Below are 15902 nucleotides of genomic sequence, written 5' to 3' on the forward strand. Positions count from 1 at the left end.
TTAGTTACCCTGTGCTCCTTTTGCCTATAATGCCTGCCTGATGCATCTGGGGTGGTAATTCAGTGCCTGACCTCTTGGCAAGTCAGGTTTTCATGTCTTAATCTGAAGCAGGGTTTGCAGTCATGTCTACATGGCTCCAGATCAATACAGGTATTATTTGTAGTGATAATATCACCAGGCTGATAATACAACGTAACTAATGACTTCCTTTGGGATACTGAAGTTAGGAAGGTATTGTAGCACTGGAGTGTTGCAGGATTACAAGAGATCACTCCAAAGAATAGGATAAACCACCTATTTTACTGGCATCCCTTAGAAATTCATTACAGTGCGCTGAAGTTATAATACAGTTTGAACACAGCTGCTTTGACATGTAAGGAGGCAACAAACAGTAATTTCTCCCCTTGCTTTTTCATGTATTTCAGACTTGTTTCTTTGAGGACAAAACACTGCTGAAATCTAGACATCTCTGGTAGCATAAGTGCATGGCATTCCTTTTGATGTCAGTGTAGTAGAGATGTTCTTCTGGTTATTAGGTGCCTTTTATACCTTTTTCTCATGACTGATGTCTGTGATTGCAGGTTGTAGGCTTCCAGTGTCTACGGGGATCTGAAAAGGGTCTAAATGGGGGCAGCTTGTACTGAAAGAGCATCACATTTCCTTACCGGCTCATGTCTTCCCTTGTCTCCCAGCTTGCCCCACAAATGAGCTCTCCTGCAGCAGTCCTGGAAATAGTGCCTGAAACAACTAGTGAGCACTGTAAAAATACTCTGAGAATAAATAAGAACACCTAGTGTATACACTGGATGTGTTAAGCTGTAAAAATGAATTAAAACCTCACTGGTATCCCATGTCCCATTAAGTAGAGAAGGCCAAGTAACTGCCATTAGCATCATGTGCTGTCTTTTTTACACATTTTTTTGCACACTGCTCTTGCAGTGTAGGTGTAGCATGATGATACCTTATAAAATCAGTGACAAGAGTAAAGGATTGCACGTGGATTTGCAAATTGCTGTGTCCTACAGCCAGCACCAGAGGCTGCACACATCAGGCAGCTATGCTGTGATACGTCACTGTCTGGTGGCTGTTGTGGAGTTGTTTGTTTTATGATGAAAAGTAGCTAAAAAGTCACAAGATTTGCTGTTTTGCTTGTGTGTTTTAATACACCTGCATTAGTCTGGGTTTAGTGCCAGTATTTTGTTGTGATATTTTTGCTTCCTCCATCCATGTCACCCCTTTCCTCCTGTTGGTCAGAATAGCTTCATGTAAGCTTTTTTCTGCCGTTTCTCAAGTGAATGTATAGTGTTTTAAAGCAAATTAGTGCATCAATGAAGTGGACAGAAGTAGCTTTCAGTGGGGTCTCTGAGCATTTCATGAGGTCCTCTTCTGTTGTTGATAACTTTACAGGTTGTCTGTTTCAAACAGCAGCAGAGCTATATATGGATATTGCCAGCTTGGAAGCAGCTGATTTTTCTAAACTACTGTACGGTAGGAACTAGTTTATAATTAAAGTCTTGCAGTTGCTCCTTTTAAATGCCCTGTAACCTGTACACTAGGCTTGCGTTTGAAATGAGGTATTGTAACATGTTTCATGCTAGTGTATAATTTTGCGTTTTCTTGTATTTCACCTGCTACAAGAATCACAATTGCCACGCAACTGTATATGTGGGATGTTTATCCAGAAAACCATATACAGCAGCTTGTCCACAAGTGATGAGGTCTCATGGATGTTTTTGTCAGGTGGCTCTTTGCACTTTCCACTGACAAAGAGAGACTTCTGACACATATTTCCAAAATTAACCCTCCCCAAATTGTAATCTCTGGTTGCACCTGATTGGCAAGTCAGGTCTTTTTGCTGCTGCTGTTGTTGCATCTTTAAATTAATGAATTAATGATTGTCTTCCGCAAAAGAAACTGAAATACAGTTGTGAAAAAGCAGTGTGGAAACTTAATTATACACCTAGTTTATACAGCTGTGTCTCTAATGACCTACTGGCCCTAATTACTGTGTTGTGCCTCAGTCTGAGTGCTCTTGCCCTTGCCAGTATTCTGCTCCTTTCTCTTAACCTGACTAGTGTTTCAAGCTAAAAAAAATAATGTTTCCTTTTTTTGTTCTTTTCTACATTGTTGTGCTGAAATGCAGTTTTCCTTCTTTCCAGAGGTCATAGCAGTGTTTTAAAATTGGCACCAGAAAAGCTCAGTAATACCACAAACTGTAAAAACACGGATTTTTCCCTGGAGTCCTCTGTTCTCGCTGTCTAGATCTGAAAATGGGCACTGGGGCAGTGTTTTTATTGTCAATCACTTGGAGGGCTTCAAGTGCAGGCTCCTGTCCTTAGTTTGTCCCAGGCGTCCCCTCTGCAGGTGCTCTGCAGCAGGGCTCCTCAGGGCTTAAAGCAGGGGCTTCACACATGTCCTTATAGTCAGTATTGGTGCTCATTGGTCCTGAGAGCCCCCAAACCCCAACCTATTGCAGGGGTGCTCTTGGCTGGGTGGTCTGGGGTCTGGCCCCGTGGCTGCTGTCACCTCACAGGTGATGTTTGAGTTTACCTGGAGGTTCCCAGCCAGCCTGCAAGGAGGCTCTTTCCACATACACAACATTAGTGTGCTGATTACAGTGCTGCACTGCCTGGCTTTCTGTGCAGATGAAATATCTATTTTTCATGTAGAACATAAAGCATATTCCTCTATCTGAATTTGTATCTGAAGTCAAACAGAAGCAGCTGCAAATTGAATGACAAACCAGGCATGCAGTAACCTTGCTGGTGCAGTGGTTCTGCAGTGTATCTTCCGAGCCGCCAGCACTGGCTTTGCACCCACACTGGGTGTTTGGCATGATCGGGGCTGCCTGCAAAGGTGCTTTTAGCGGAGTGTTTAATGTATTGCTTCTGTTTGTGAAAGCTGTGCAAAGTGTTATGCTCCCTAACAGCGTTGCTTATCCCGCAGATCGGAGGGTCATCCGGCAGGCGAAGGTAGGTGACACCCCCGGGGCTGCCTGGGACACGCAGCCCTGTGCTTGGCCCTTCTACATGGGCAGGCCATAGCAGAGCTGAGCCACGGCACCTTCTTCTCAGGCTGTCTCTTGGGTTTTGCAGGTGTGCTGGTGCCCATAAGGATTTGCGATGCAGGGGATGTGAATCCAAGCTGATGCTTGCTCACCATAAACATTTGGCTCGGGATTTGTCTTGCGGCCTCCCAGCGGATCTACCACAGTGGGGGCGCAGTGCTGGGCCCCTGCACATCCCCAGTGGTGCAGAGAGCTGGGCAGTGTGTGTGCCGATAAGAGCGTGCCAGTGCACCAGGCGCCACCCCCTGCAATCACCAGAGCCACCTTTGTGCTGGGTCCCTCTGGGGACAGTGGCAGGGGAGCAGCACCAGGCACTGTGTGTGCAGATAGGAGCACTGCCAGCACGGCTGCAGGCCGCTTGGTTGCATTTAACCAAAACCCCTGGCAGGAAGGAAGGTAATGAGCTATCCCTACCCCTTCCTCTGCCTCCATGTAGCCAGCAGCCATCACGGATGGCCTGGATATGCATTCTGAGGCTGCACAAACATTTCTTAGCAGCGGTGATGTCTTTCCTCAAGCAGCATATGTTTTTCGCACAGAAAGAACATTTTCCCTGTCATTTTTAAGCATATGGCCCAGTGAGGAGCTGAGGATGACAAGTTAGTGTGCTTGTATTGGCAAGGGACTATTTCATTCTTGCTACTCTAATTGAGTTCTTTTATCTACTTTTATCTAGTTCAAAAAAGTAGTCTGCAAAGTAAGCACAGGTATACATGAAAGTAGATAGAAAAGAAAGTGGGTACATATTTCAAATGAGGCTTCTTGAAGAAAGTACGTGTCCTTTTGAAGTCTTGAGCAGTTTCGCACTTGGCTGAAAAAGCCACTGCCACCTCCTGATATTTTGCTGCATCAGATATGGGGAGATGGACAAAGAGCGAAGCACCCCAAATGCTGAGAAGCAAGAGCTAGTGGCTGAGTGCTGCCTGTGAGAGCTCCTACATGCAGCAGGACCTGCGCTTGGGAACTGGACTCTGTTCCACTCGCCTCTATATACTCTTGGCCTCACACAGGCTTCCTGGGGCACTGGGGGGCCTGAGCTCCACCTCCCTTTCTCCCCTTCTCCTCTTTAACCCTTCTCCCCTTCTTCCCCTGCTCTGAACTTCAATTTGCAAAGGATGATCCATCTCCACGTTACAGCAGAGGGAGTACTGCGCATAGGGCAGGTCTGTTTGTCAGCGTTATAGCAATCTAAGTAAATAATAAATGTCCTCCAAAAAAAGAGGAAAGAGGGGTTGCAACGGAAAGGCTCCTTCTGGGGCTGGAGGCTGCTGTGTGCTGGAAGGGCAGCTATGCCCCCAGGGAAGGAGGATCACTGCCAGCCTGAGGAGGTCCCAGCAATCAGGGGGATGCAGATAAAACCAGATATGTGAAACTCAATTCAGAAATGCAGTGAGGATAGCCTGGAGACTACAACAGATGCAGGTTGTTATAAGAAGGCCTTTAATAATGCCTTTGAGAGCTTGGTGGATGATGTGCTGGGGTTGTCCTGTCTCAGATGGACAAGACCATAGATTGTCTGTGGCTAGGGCACTGCTGAAGGACACACGTTGGCCATATCAGCCTTGGCTTATTCAGAGCCATCAAAATCTTCAGACTGCAGACATGAGCAGTGAATGGGAGGTGCACTGAAAGCTAGCTTTTTTTCCTGGTTTGTTCCTCTACCCCTTAGCAGACCATTGGTAAATAGTCTTTACATAGAAGGATGGCCGTCTGGAGCCAGAGGCAGCCTCATGGTCCCATAGTACTGTTGCTTGGTGCTATGAGTTTCTAAACTTATCTGGGCACTCCTCAGGTGATCTTCTTCCATGAATTTCCATTTTGAAGTTTCTTCAAGTATGCAGTTAGCATTTCCTGTGGTGGGGACCCAGAGTTAATTATGCACTGGGGAAAAGAATCCCCTTTTATTCACTTCAGCTTTGTCACCTGCTTTCATTTGATACCCTTTGGTTCTTCTGCTGGAGGAGACAGTGAGCGGTGGCACTTTGTCTACCTTCTTTACTCGCTCATGCCTGAGCAGACTCCTTTTGCTGGCGCGTCTGCTATCTCCAAATCTGTATTTGCAGTCCTCTTACTGACACCTCCTATATCTTGATGCAGACTAAGAGACTGGGACACATGATAAAGCATGGCGGACAGGACAGTGAGTGTGTAAGGTGTCTCTTTCTTCACTAGTGGTAGATGTGGTCACTTCTGTGTGTCCTTCCTGTTGTGGAGGAGGGGGATAGTACTTGTCCTGGTATGAAAACCTGGGAGACAGAAAGATGGAGTCTAGCTGGAGTCTAGCCATGTAGGAGAAAAACAATTAAGATTTCAATGTTTACTAAGAAAAAAGCAACCAGCAGTGTATTTCCAGCATTCATCACACAAAATAATTTTGCTGTTGGAAGTAGTAGGATTTAAAAAGTCTTGTACATGTTGATTTATTTGAGTTTCTAGAATATAGATAGGTTTAAAAAAAAAAAAGAATTGTGTATGCAAACACTGTCAAGTTAAAAAGAAGCTCTAGAAAAAATCCCCACAGAAGTTCTGTAGTGCATATTTGAATGCTTTTGTTGTAGCCTCATTAAACTTGGCTTGTCTGCAGATACAGCTGGCATGTTATTAACTGTGCTCCAGGCTTGGGGAAGCCAGAAAGCAGCCTCCACCCCCTGGTGCCAGCTGGCTTTAGGGAAATGTGCCAGCATGGGTTGGTCCTCTTCGGCTGGCTGGCTTTGGGAGTGCTTGCTGGAGCATCTCCGCATGGCCTCTGGGTCCGGGAGCCCAGGGCTCAGCCTTCCTCGAATGCCAGCCTGAGGGAGGGCTGCGTGGTGTGCTCCGTGCCGGACACAGCCAGCACAGCAGTCCTGATGAGCAGGATGGATCCAACAAGGTATGTGGCCTCCCATGGACAACTTCAAGCGGGTGCCTGCATCCTCCATAGGGCTCTCGCCTTTCTTTACTGTGAGCTGGCAAGAAGCAAGTTAGTGATTGTCTGTCAAGTAGTTTTCTGTTCTGAGCAAACTCAATATTGGACTGAACCAGTCAGATAAACTGAATAAGGGAAATATTTTCTCTGCACCTGCTGGAGAGGCTATTGCTCTCCAAGCTGGGTTTGCACATCAGAAGACCTCCACCAGAGGTCTAAGCAGCTTCTGACTTTCTTCAGAGCTTTGGCAACATGTATGTACCTTTTGAATGCTGTTCCATTTAAGTGATTTTACTAGGTGTTTTTAATAGTAACAAGAATTTTAAAATAGATTCCATAATTTCATATTCAGTCCAAAGTTGTTGAAAATATATTCAGTAGAAATTTGAGTTAATATGGATTAATTGTAGGTAATGTTATTCAAACTTGCTTATTACAGCCAGCTTTCATTGTCTTAACTAATGAAAAAAATGATTTGGGTTTTTCAAGGCACTTGGTCTGTTCATGTTAATACTTCCTAGGGCATTTTAGCGTTTTGTAGTCTTTCAATATTTAGCCTAGCAGCTTCCTTCAGACACAGGGAATTTTTATTTCTATAATTATGAGATTAAGAAGTCACTCTACTTTGGTTTAAGTTTTGACTGTTGAGTTTGGACTCGTTTTGACTTCTATCTCCTACCTTAATGCTGGTACAAGGCAGGTGTTGTCTTTGGGAGCTGACACTGCTTACAGTTCAAAGAATTTAATTTTTAGTCTGTGCAGCTGCCAGATCTGGTGCCCTATGGAGCTGCACAGGCCTTATGTCAACATGAGGGTGCTGATAGGTAAAAAAAATTCAAGCCCTTCTCCCTTACCAGCCCAAGTTATTTTGGATGAAAATGACTGAAACTGTGGTTTCACCAATCTGCAAAATGCCATGCAACACTGGTGGGAGAGCCAAGGTCTTTATCTAGGTGGGTTTTGTTGCTTGTGACGCGTATAACTGTGCGGATAAGCTTCCTCTGGAAGGCATCATTTTTTTTGCATGTGGGTCCATCTCTTCTTTAGACTTCCTTGAAAATCTTTCTCAGCGTAATAGTGAAAGACTTTTTGGCTCCTCCTTATGTTGTTACTCAAGTACTGTTAGTCTTGTTGAGGAGGATGTAAAGAAAGGCTGAAGAAGCCCACTGATTTCCTCTTCTCTAGAGAATCTGTTACATTAAACATTTGAATAGATTTTTGAACATAATTCCCAGTCATTTCCTCTGCAGTGAACTCAGTTCACTTATGTAGACTTTGTACTTAATGATATCTCTTAAAATAAATGAGATTTGATACAATTTGTATTAAATGTTCATTTTAGAAATCTACATATACTAATTATCCATTAGAACATTTGGAAAGACAAAAGTAGAATAAATTCCGTTTATGACCTTGCGGTCTACGGAAGTATAAATGTATACACCTGTATTTGTTTTCTCTGAGCAAAACTGAATGCTTTACTGGACTCCAAGAACAGTCGAAGCAGATTTGAATTACATTGTTCAGTCTGCATCAATAAACCATAGCAACCAACCAAGCCAAAACCAGCCAAAACCTCAACACGCCTTTAGGACAGTTTTTTGACATTTATGGTGTGACAGGACAAAGGGGAATGGCTTTAAACTGATGTTAGATTAGGTGCTAGAAAAAAAATTCTTCCCTGAGGGTGTAGAGGCCCTGGCACAGGTTGCCCAGAGAAGCTGTGGCTTCCTCCTCCCTGGCAGTGTTCAAGGCCAGGTTGAGTCTAGAGTCCTTGCCCATGGCAGGGGGTTGGAACTGGATGAGCTTTAAGGTTCCCTCCAAGCCAAACCAGTCTAGGATTCTATGATACTCAGCTTGTGGTCTCTCTGCATTGTATGGGATTTTGTTTTTGTGAGTTCTTCTGGTTGTCTCCTCGGGGTGACCACTCTCTTCCCTACTCTCTCCCTGTTGCCTGTGCTGCTTTCCCTGTGCAGTCTCTCCTGACAGGCTGTTTCCTTGCTCCTTTCAGGACTGCCATCATGTCACATCTCACTCACGGTAGTCTTCTTGCTGACACTGTGCTGGCATTTGCCTTTTCCTAGCCCTGTGTACAACCAAGTCACTTCCCAGTTTATACATTTACGCTACACCTTGCTGTGTTACTGTTTTCTCATTTACTCTCAGCTGCAGTTGTTCTTTTGCCTCTTGTCCCAGAGCTGGCTCTTCCTTGGGGCTCCATGCACATGCAGAACCTTCCTTGAAGCATCCCATGGGGACCAGCATCTGCAGATCTCCTCGAGGGGCTGTAAGAAATCTGACTGCTCCATGTGCTGTTTCATAGGCAGCCTCAGCTAGGTTCAGATGAGCTAAAGATGTGTGCTAGTCAAAACTTTGTTCACAAACCTAGCAAATGATTTAATTTGCATTCAGACCACATCTAGATCCAACCTGGATGGCTGCTTGACCTCACCTTGTAGCCCTTCTCTACTCCTTCCTCTCTTACAGACACTTGACATGGTTTGTTTTACAAGAGCTGTTTGATGTAGGAATTGTATTCCATTAGGTGTTTTAATGGTATTCAGTCTAACTGGGTGTAATTTTGACCAGAGCTGTGGTACATATAAATAAAGCAGATAGTACTCCTTGCTTTTCATGCAGGATAAACTGTCATCTTCAGGAGGCTGTCACAATGCTACTGTACAAATAAGACAAACTTAACCCCAAATGGAAAGAAAAGAAAATGAAAGGGAGTAGGATTTTCTTGTCTCAAAGCTTAAATGACAGAATACTGAGTTTTCTGGCTGCCAGTTTAAACTCTGGAAATGCAAACATCAGGAGGGAAGGTGCTCTTTCTCTTGATAACTAGGTACGCACATACATATCTATGGTGTACAATACACTTTGTTTTATGTTAATCAGCTCAGTTTTGAAGACCTGACTAGCTAAAATTGCCTGTACTAAAAATCATATTATTATTTTGTGGGGAGCATCAGTCTTTAATTAAAAGAGAAATGAGGAGAGCCAGTCCTTACAGGAGGCTGTGGGGAGTGATTTTGTGAGTGGTGCTGGAGTTGGGAAAAGCACAGCCTGAGTTAGCAAAACTGTCTGCTTTTCCAGAGCCTGCCACAGTAACTGGCCGTGCATGTCCAGATCACCGAGTGACAGGCAGAAGGCTCAGCTCTTGGAGAGCTTGGCCACTCCAAGCACGAGAGGGAGAAAGGAGGGAGGGAAGGAGGATGGGGAGAAAAAACAATTTGTGAACTTGCCCCCTTTGAGATAGCAAATGCTCCTCTCCCTGTGCCCAGTATCATTGCTGAACAGCCAGCAGCTGCATCTCTGTCTTCTTTTGCTGTCAGCAAATGTCACTGCAGAAACCTCAATAGTTTCAAGGAGCCACTATTTGTACATAGGGAATAGGGGAAAGTCATGTATAGAAGTCTTGTGGTGTGTGGGTTGCTCTGGGTTTTACTCTGAGGAAGATATCTCCACGAATGTTTTACATTAGGCTGTCCTTGGTAATTCTGGTGGTATGGAGCCCAATCAAAATTTCAGGAAAAAATAAGTTGCTCTGTTAAAGCAGACATGAAAAAAAAATGAAGGGCTTAACTTTTGTCCTGAGGGTGATAAAACAGCACCACACAGCTGAAAATCAATCTGACCTTCACCCACGTGATGCTGTTGTCTCAGTCTGTCTTTCATTTCCTTTGGTTGAGTGAAGGCCATGGCATTCAGTAGGGAGAAAAGCCAGAGGGAGGTGGGAAGAATCCTGTTTTCTCTGGAAAGGCTTCGGTGCTTGCATAAGTTGACTCCATAAAGAGTTGCTGTAAAACTTTGAGTTATTTCATTACATAAAAAAAAGGAAAAAAAAAAAACAAGAAAAACCCCTTAATAGCTAGCAAAGAAGATACATGATGAAAAAAAGAAAAGTGTTTCTGATATAAAACATTCTGTTTTAATTAAACCTAGAATCAGTTGGTATTTTGAAATGAAGGCTTCACGCAGCAACAGGAAACCTGCACATTCATTTAAAACCAGAAATCTGTACCCAAAGGGGAGGAAAAAGGCCAATTATTTCTTCCAGATATATTTTAGCATTCTCTGTTGCAGGCTTTGCACAAACAAAGAGAAGGTATCCAGGTACATATATATTTACATATATGTCAATAAATCAACAGTTAGGGCTTGTGTATAAGCAGTACTATTGATTTTCAAAATGGAGGTACAATTTCAATAGGTGAACTACTTATTTTGCACAACATCCTGCAGCAAGTGATTCCCACCTTATTTTCCCAGAGACAGAATGAGCTAAGTGAATGGATAAAAATCTGCACAGAATTTAATTCTATTAAACAACAGCAGCAACAAAGGGGAAAACTACATCCATGAGCACATCTTGAAATTCTTTTTAACACCTTGAAAGCAATTAAAAGTGCAATTCATAGTTGTTCATCCAATCCCCTGATTCTTCTATCCTCGCTGAATTTAAATGTGGCCTAGAACCAGAAAGTTGCCAAGTATTTCTTTTGGAAAACAGGAAGTTTTCCACACAGGCTTTATAAAGCTGAGATTGTGGTAAACTCTGCCTACTCTAAACTGCAGTTTTCCTGCTTCATCTCATCACATGCAGATAATGGCTTTTCATGTCATAGTCGTAAACTACTGTTGCTTCATATTTTTTGCTATCGATAGGCTAGCTAGCGTGGCACAGAGAAAGTTAGGGGTATCTGCTGTTTTCTTTATTCAGTAATGTTGCCTGTTTTAGGAAGGTCTATACGGATTGTCAACTTCTTGTTAAAAGATAAAGACAGAGATTGGATTTAGCTGTGGAGATTAATCTCTGCTTCATAAAGATTAAGAATAAAACAATCTATTCATTAATCTACTTGGGATGATATAGATTAATTTGTGACTGTAGCGTTTTCTTTAAGCAGAGTTTGTGTGATGTGCCAACTGTCATGGATGCTATTTTACATGGTATTAAAATAAGCAAAAGCAGCAAATGTGAAAGATATTGGGACCTTTTCCTGGTGAGCTCTGCTACTCAGGTCTCCATGTGATATGCCAAGAAGTTATTTGCATAAATGTAGAATTTAATAAGTTATCATTCTGATTAACGCCATTAACTGCTTAACTACTGTAGAAATTGGCTTCCAAAGTTGGCTTGATGGTAGCTATTGCTCTCCACGTCATTCCATTTGCTGTCTCGCTGGGGATAATGGTATGCAAGGCAAAGCAAGAAGGTCAAGGATCTTTTTGTTTAGTCTCTTTGCACATTAGAAGTTCTATTATGTGTTTGTATTGCATGTGGTTTCCAGTTTGTTGGCTACAATGCCTTCAGGATCCATTGATGATGAGTTTGTGGGGCTAAATGTGTCTTGTGGGTTATGACTACCAAGCTATCACTCTGTGTAGCAGGCAGGGCCGATATTTAACAAGTGTTTTTCAGAATGAGGAATTCTGAAACTGGGTCAGATGATCTTACAAAAGGGTTAACAGAAATACTAATGCAGAAGATGACAGCAAGTGCTTGGGCTGTGATGGTGAGGGTGTTTAGAGCTATGCTCTGCTGTTCGTGGGGAAGTGGTGCTCAGGCTGGGGTTTGTATGGGTTTTTCGGGGGGAGGGCTGTGCTATTGTTGTCAGTGACACAGCTTCCACAAAGCTGAATTGGGTTCAAAACAGTGGTGTCCTCTCCAGCCATCCCTTACTCTTCTCCCAGCAAGCAGTAGGTGCAGCAAGCTGTGGTGGGCAGCACGGGGTCCACAGCTTTGCCCCACAGTGTCATCCCACTGTGTCCCCGCGCTGTATGCCCCCCACAGTGGAGCTGCCTGCCAGTCCCCCTGCTGCAGGCAGGACAGTGGGCTCCACCTAGACAGCAACTGCTTCTGCCTGACGTTTGAGGGAATGCAAAGCCAGACTGCAGGATGCAGCCACATCCTAAGGGCTGGCACAGCCGCCTTGCTTGTGTTTACTCTCCAGCTAGTAGACTGACCTTTTAAAAAAGCAGTTTCAGCTGACAAAAGCTTTAATAGATGTCATTTTGGTATTAAATAGCCATGGCTACGTTTTGATAATGTAAACTAGGAGCCATCAGCATGTTTAATTGGTTATTTCAGGCTGGGTACAAACTCAGGCAGATGTCACTGCCTCCTTGCCAGGCGTTAGCGCAACATACTCGTTTTCTTTAAAAAATGAAAGCAGAGATTTTATTTTTTAAGGCTATTTGTACTCTGACTGCATGAGTACCTTCACACCTGTCAAGTAAATCCAGTGTGCTCGCTCCCAAGGGCAATCTGACATCTGGGAAATTCTGCTTCAGCCCAGACTGATCCCCTTTGCAGCATCTTTGGTATTTTGAATTGAAATGGAGTTACACCATCACACATCATCCTCTGCATTATTCTGTTCTGCTCCAGCATATCCCTGCTTTTATAACTTTGGGTTTAAATCCTGCTCTCGGGCTGTTTCAGGAGTGTTGCAGTTATCTGTAAGCTGTCTTTCTTTTCACTGCAGGGCTGGTAAGCTCAAAAACATCTGCAGGCAGGGTCAGTCCAGCTTGCTAGTCTTCAGAGGATATTTACAGAGTTTCATAAGGCTTGGACCCATACCCACACCCATTGTAGATGCAGTGTCTACAGATTTATCCCCGAGAGCCTCTTACAAACTTTGTTTGTATTACTATCTAGAGCTATCCCACTGCAGAAATCCTCAGGAGAGAGAAGTGGTCAAGAGTATTTAGAAACATCTGTTAAGAATTCAGACAAACACTGCACTGTCACTAGAAGCAGTTAGGATGTGGCGGACAAAATTTAGCATATAGTGCTACAGGAAAAATGGACTTTTTTCTTGTTCCTTCACTTTTACTTAAAAATCAGTGGCTTGGTCAGTAGATACAGGAAAACACTGGAGGTGAAGAGCTGCTTTTACCAACCTCACAAGCTCACTCGAGAGTCAAAGCTTATGGTTTTATGGGAGCACTGCTTCCAGAGTGCTCACCTTTGATTCAACACACTCTTCCTACTTCTTTCAAGAAACCTTGTCTTAATTGTGCAGACCCAGAAAGGGGCAACATTAGGAGATAAAGCAGTTTCACTGTGACTTTTTGTCCTGGGTTTTCTATTGCTCGCGAGACTCTGGCAAAAGGGAAAAAGAAGCTGTAGCAAGGAATCTAATGGATGAACTCTCCAACTGGTTGCTGTTTTGTCTGTGGCTACATACTGCATTCTGTGAGTACTTGAGAAGCACTGGCATTTGTCCGTGATGATGTGTCATGAAGTTACAGGCAACTTGGCTGAAAAAAACCAAGTTTTCTTAGGCATGAGGCCGGACTGCTATGATACTGTGTTTCTTAATTGTGTAGTCCAACTCAGACCCTCACTCGACCCTACTCCCCACAGAGGACTCTTATCTCCCTTTCCCATCCTCTCCCTACAGCAGGACAAGAAGCAGCATAAGTGGTGCTGATCGGCTGGTGCACAGATGTGCTCATTGCCTAGGATAGACTCAAGAGCAGGGATAAGAGCTGACTCTGCTCTTAGCCTTTCTCTCAGCAGAAACGTGAACTGGGGTCTCTGTCCTACCCAATCAAAGGTAACTTCACCAATCTTACAGAAACTCAATTTCTATAAGAGAAACTCAATTTCTCTTGGAGCCCTCTATTCCCAGTCTGGTGTGATTCAAAAGTTAATAGGAAGGGACAAACAGTTAAGACATATGACAGGCAATATGCTCACATAAACCTTGTTTTCTTACGATGCCAGTGTGAAAAAAAATGAACACAAAGCTCCTGAGAATAAATGAGTCACTTCAGATTGAGACTTGATGGACAATGTTGGCTTTGTTATCACTCTGCAGGTAGCAAGGGGATGGGGCTAGGGGGAATTTCCAGAAATGCAGGAGAGTCGTTATTAGAAGGGTAAAGCTTCCTCTATCACGCATCCCCCGTAGTGGACCCGGCATTACCCTGGTCCCTCCTCCTTTTAGGAGCCTTTTGAGGAAAAGTCTCCTGTGACAGGAACATCTCTCAGGTCTTTTAATCTGTGAGCTGCCAGGTGAAAGAATGGGGCTAGAGAACAAAAGACGTTCACATATAGCAGACAAGCTTTTGTAGAATCTGCCACGTCAGCTGTCTCTTATAAGGTCTGCTGTATTTTCTGTTGATGGTGCTCTTCCCCTGAGGATTTCCACACACCTGGGAACACCTGCCATAACCCACATTGATATTTTCCTCAATGCCTTTCATTTCTGCATACAGATGGAGCTGGGATATCACACACTGTCCTTGCCCTTATTCTGTTCTGCTCCTTGGCAGTCCCAGCTTTCTTGGCTGGGAGCTTGCATCCCACTTCCCTCTCAACCTTTTTCAGAAGGGGCTTTGCAATTATTTATAAGCTGCCTTGTCCGGGCATTTTCAGTGTAGTTTGTGGAAGAGGAAAGCTAAGTGTACGCTCTCTGGTTTTACAAGGAACAGGCAACTTGAAGCAAATGTTGCTGGTCTGTGCTAGCAAGATACTCTTATTTTTTTAGGAGGCAGGGAACTCTCCCTTTACCATCAATGGTCTTCTGTGTGGGAAGAGTCCTGGTGGTCTGTAACCATCTCCTGCCTATGATGTGTTTGGAGATCCTGGAAGAGCAGGCAGCCAACTCACTTGCATGCTTGTCAAAGAGGGGTTGGCTGTCCTGCTTATCCTGTATTTCTGCTTCCCATCCTCACGTGGGTTTTCTCTGTCCTTCCTCCTACCATGTGTCAGAATAAGAAGCACACTGTGATTTCCCTCCTCTTTCCACTTGTTGTGTTCTGGGGCTTGAGATCTTCAAAAATACATCATGGTAAGAGGCAAAGCTATAATGATCTGGGCCTTGTAGCTCCTCTCGAGGCATCTTTAGATTCTCTGCAAGAAATAAATGTCCATTCAAGCTGAAGAGCAGCATTTTCTCATTTTGCTGCTGCAAATAGGTGGGAGGAGTGACTCACTGTTCTCTGGAAGTAGTGGACAGGCTTGTCTGCTGCCCAGTGCTACAAGTTGGATGATGCACTTACCTATTCACTCCATCCTCTACCACATCAAAGTTTCGGTTGCCTAAATGCATTGCACACATGTGGGAGAATTACAGGTCTCCTGGCTACCTTGTCTTCCAAAGCTAACTCAAAATACAGAGTCTCTTTTAAGGAGATATTTATTTCCTCTCCAACGTTATGCACACAGAAATAAAATTTCTTTTGCTTCTGACCAACCTTAGTTAAAAAAATGATTATTGCAGCTGAATCTTACTTTGAATTTTTCATTAAAACTGTTCAGAGCAAACTACAGGGTGGAGGACCTCACGTGAGCCAAAACTAACCTCACTGTTCCTGCCAGGGAAGCTGTATTGCCAAATTTCACACAGCTGTGTTCTCTAGCACCTCCTTTGAACACAAGTGTGGTTCTGGAAGCTGTTTTGAAGCTCCCGCTTGAAACACTCTTTGTGAGCTAGTGGAGCATTTTCTGGCACTGTGAGCTAGTAGAGCATTTTCTAAGGTCCTGTATCTGGTGGCTGTGCTATACAGAGCAATGAGTCATGGCTTGCTAAAGGAGAAAAAAGGATTTCTTGGAAAACCTTTCAGAAAAGCTAAAGTTGTTTTTCAGCTGAAGTGCTGTTGGTGTCTGTGGTGAAATTGATGTGGCAAGTCACCTCTGCACTGTTTCTAGGAATTACCAGATAGTTTAGCAGCTCATCTGAATCTTCCTTTTGTATGAGTTTTGCAGCCAGTGACTTCCTTCTTGTATAGCATATTTCTTTTATATTTTTCACTATCTGGATGGCTGGATACAGGGACTTGTTCCTTGCTATACTTCTAATTATATACTTGAATTACAGAAGTGCAAAACCCCTCACCTCCTGCTGAAATCTTGGGGAACTATGGGTGTTCATCATCCCAAACAGTGAAGTAACTGTACTGCAGACTTCA

At 43.8% G+C, this 15902-nt stretch overlaps 1 protein-coding gene across 6 annotated transcripts in view; it reads left to right on the forward strand.

Annotated features, from left to right (window-relative positions):
- Positions 1–15902, forward strand: part of ZNF423 (zinc finger protein 423) — a 236337-nt gene that overhangs the window by 74037 nt on the left and 146398 nt on the right. For 4 of the 6 annotated variants that reach the window (XR_009728060.1, XM_061370824.1, XM_061370567.1 and 1 more), the window contains one exon: positions 1408–1488. The exons of 1 other annotated variant lie outside the window; for it this stretch is intronic. Coding sequence is in view for 3 of the 5 variants with exons in the window: in XM_061370824.1 (XP_061226808.1) it covers positions 1408–1488 (81 nt within the window). In the remaining 2 variants the exon portion in view is untranslated. Of the gene's footprint in view, positions 1–1407; positions 1489–5769; positions 5937–15902 lie in introns of those variants that run through there. One more of the 6 variants, XM_061370944.1, reaches the window with a different exon arrangement.

The sequence above is a fragment of the Neopsephotus bourkii genome, unplaced genomic scaffold, assembly GCF_033783945.1.
Source record: "Neopsephotus bourkii isolate Nb327-2 ecotype Australia unplaced genomic scaffold, CSIRO-AGI_Nbou_v1 NB_13, whole genome shotgun sequence".
NCBI classification, from domain to species: domain Eukaryota; kingdom Metazoa; phylum Chordata; class Aves; order Psittaciformes; family Psittacidae; genus Neopsephotus; species Neopsephotus bourkii.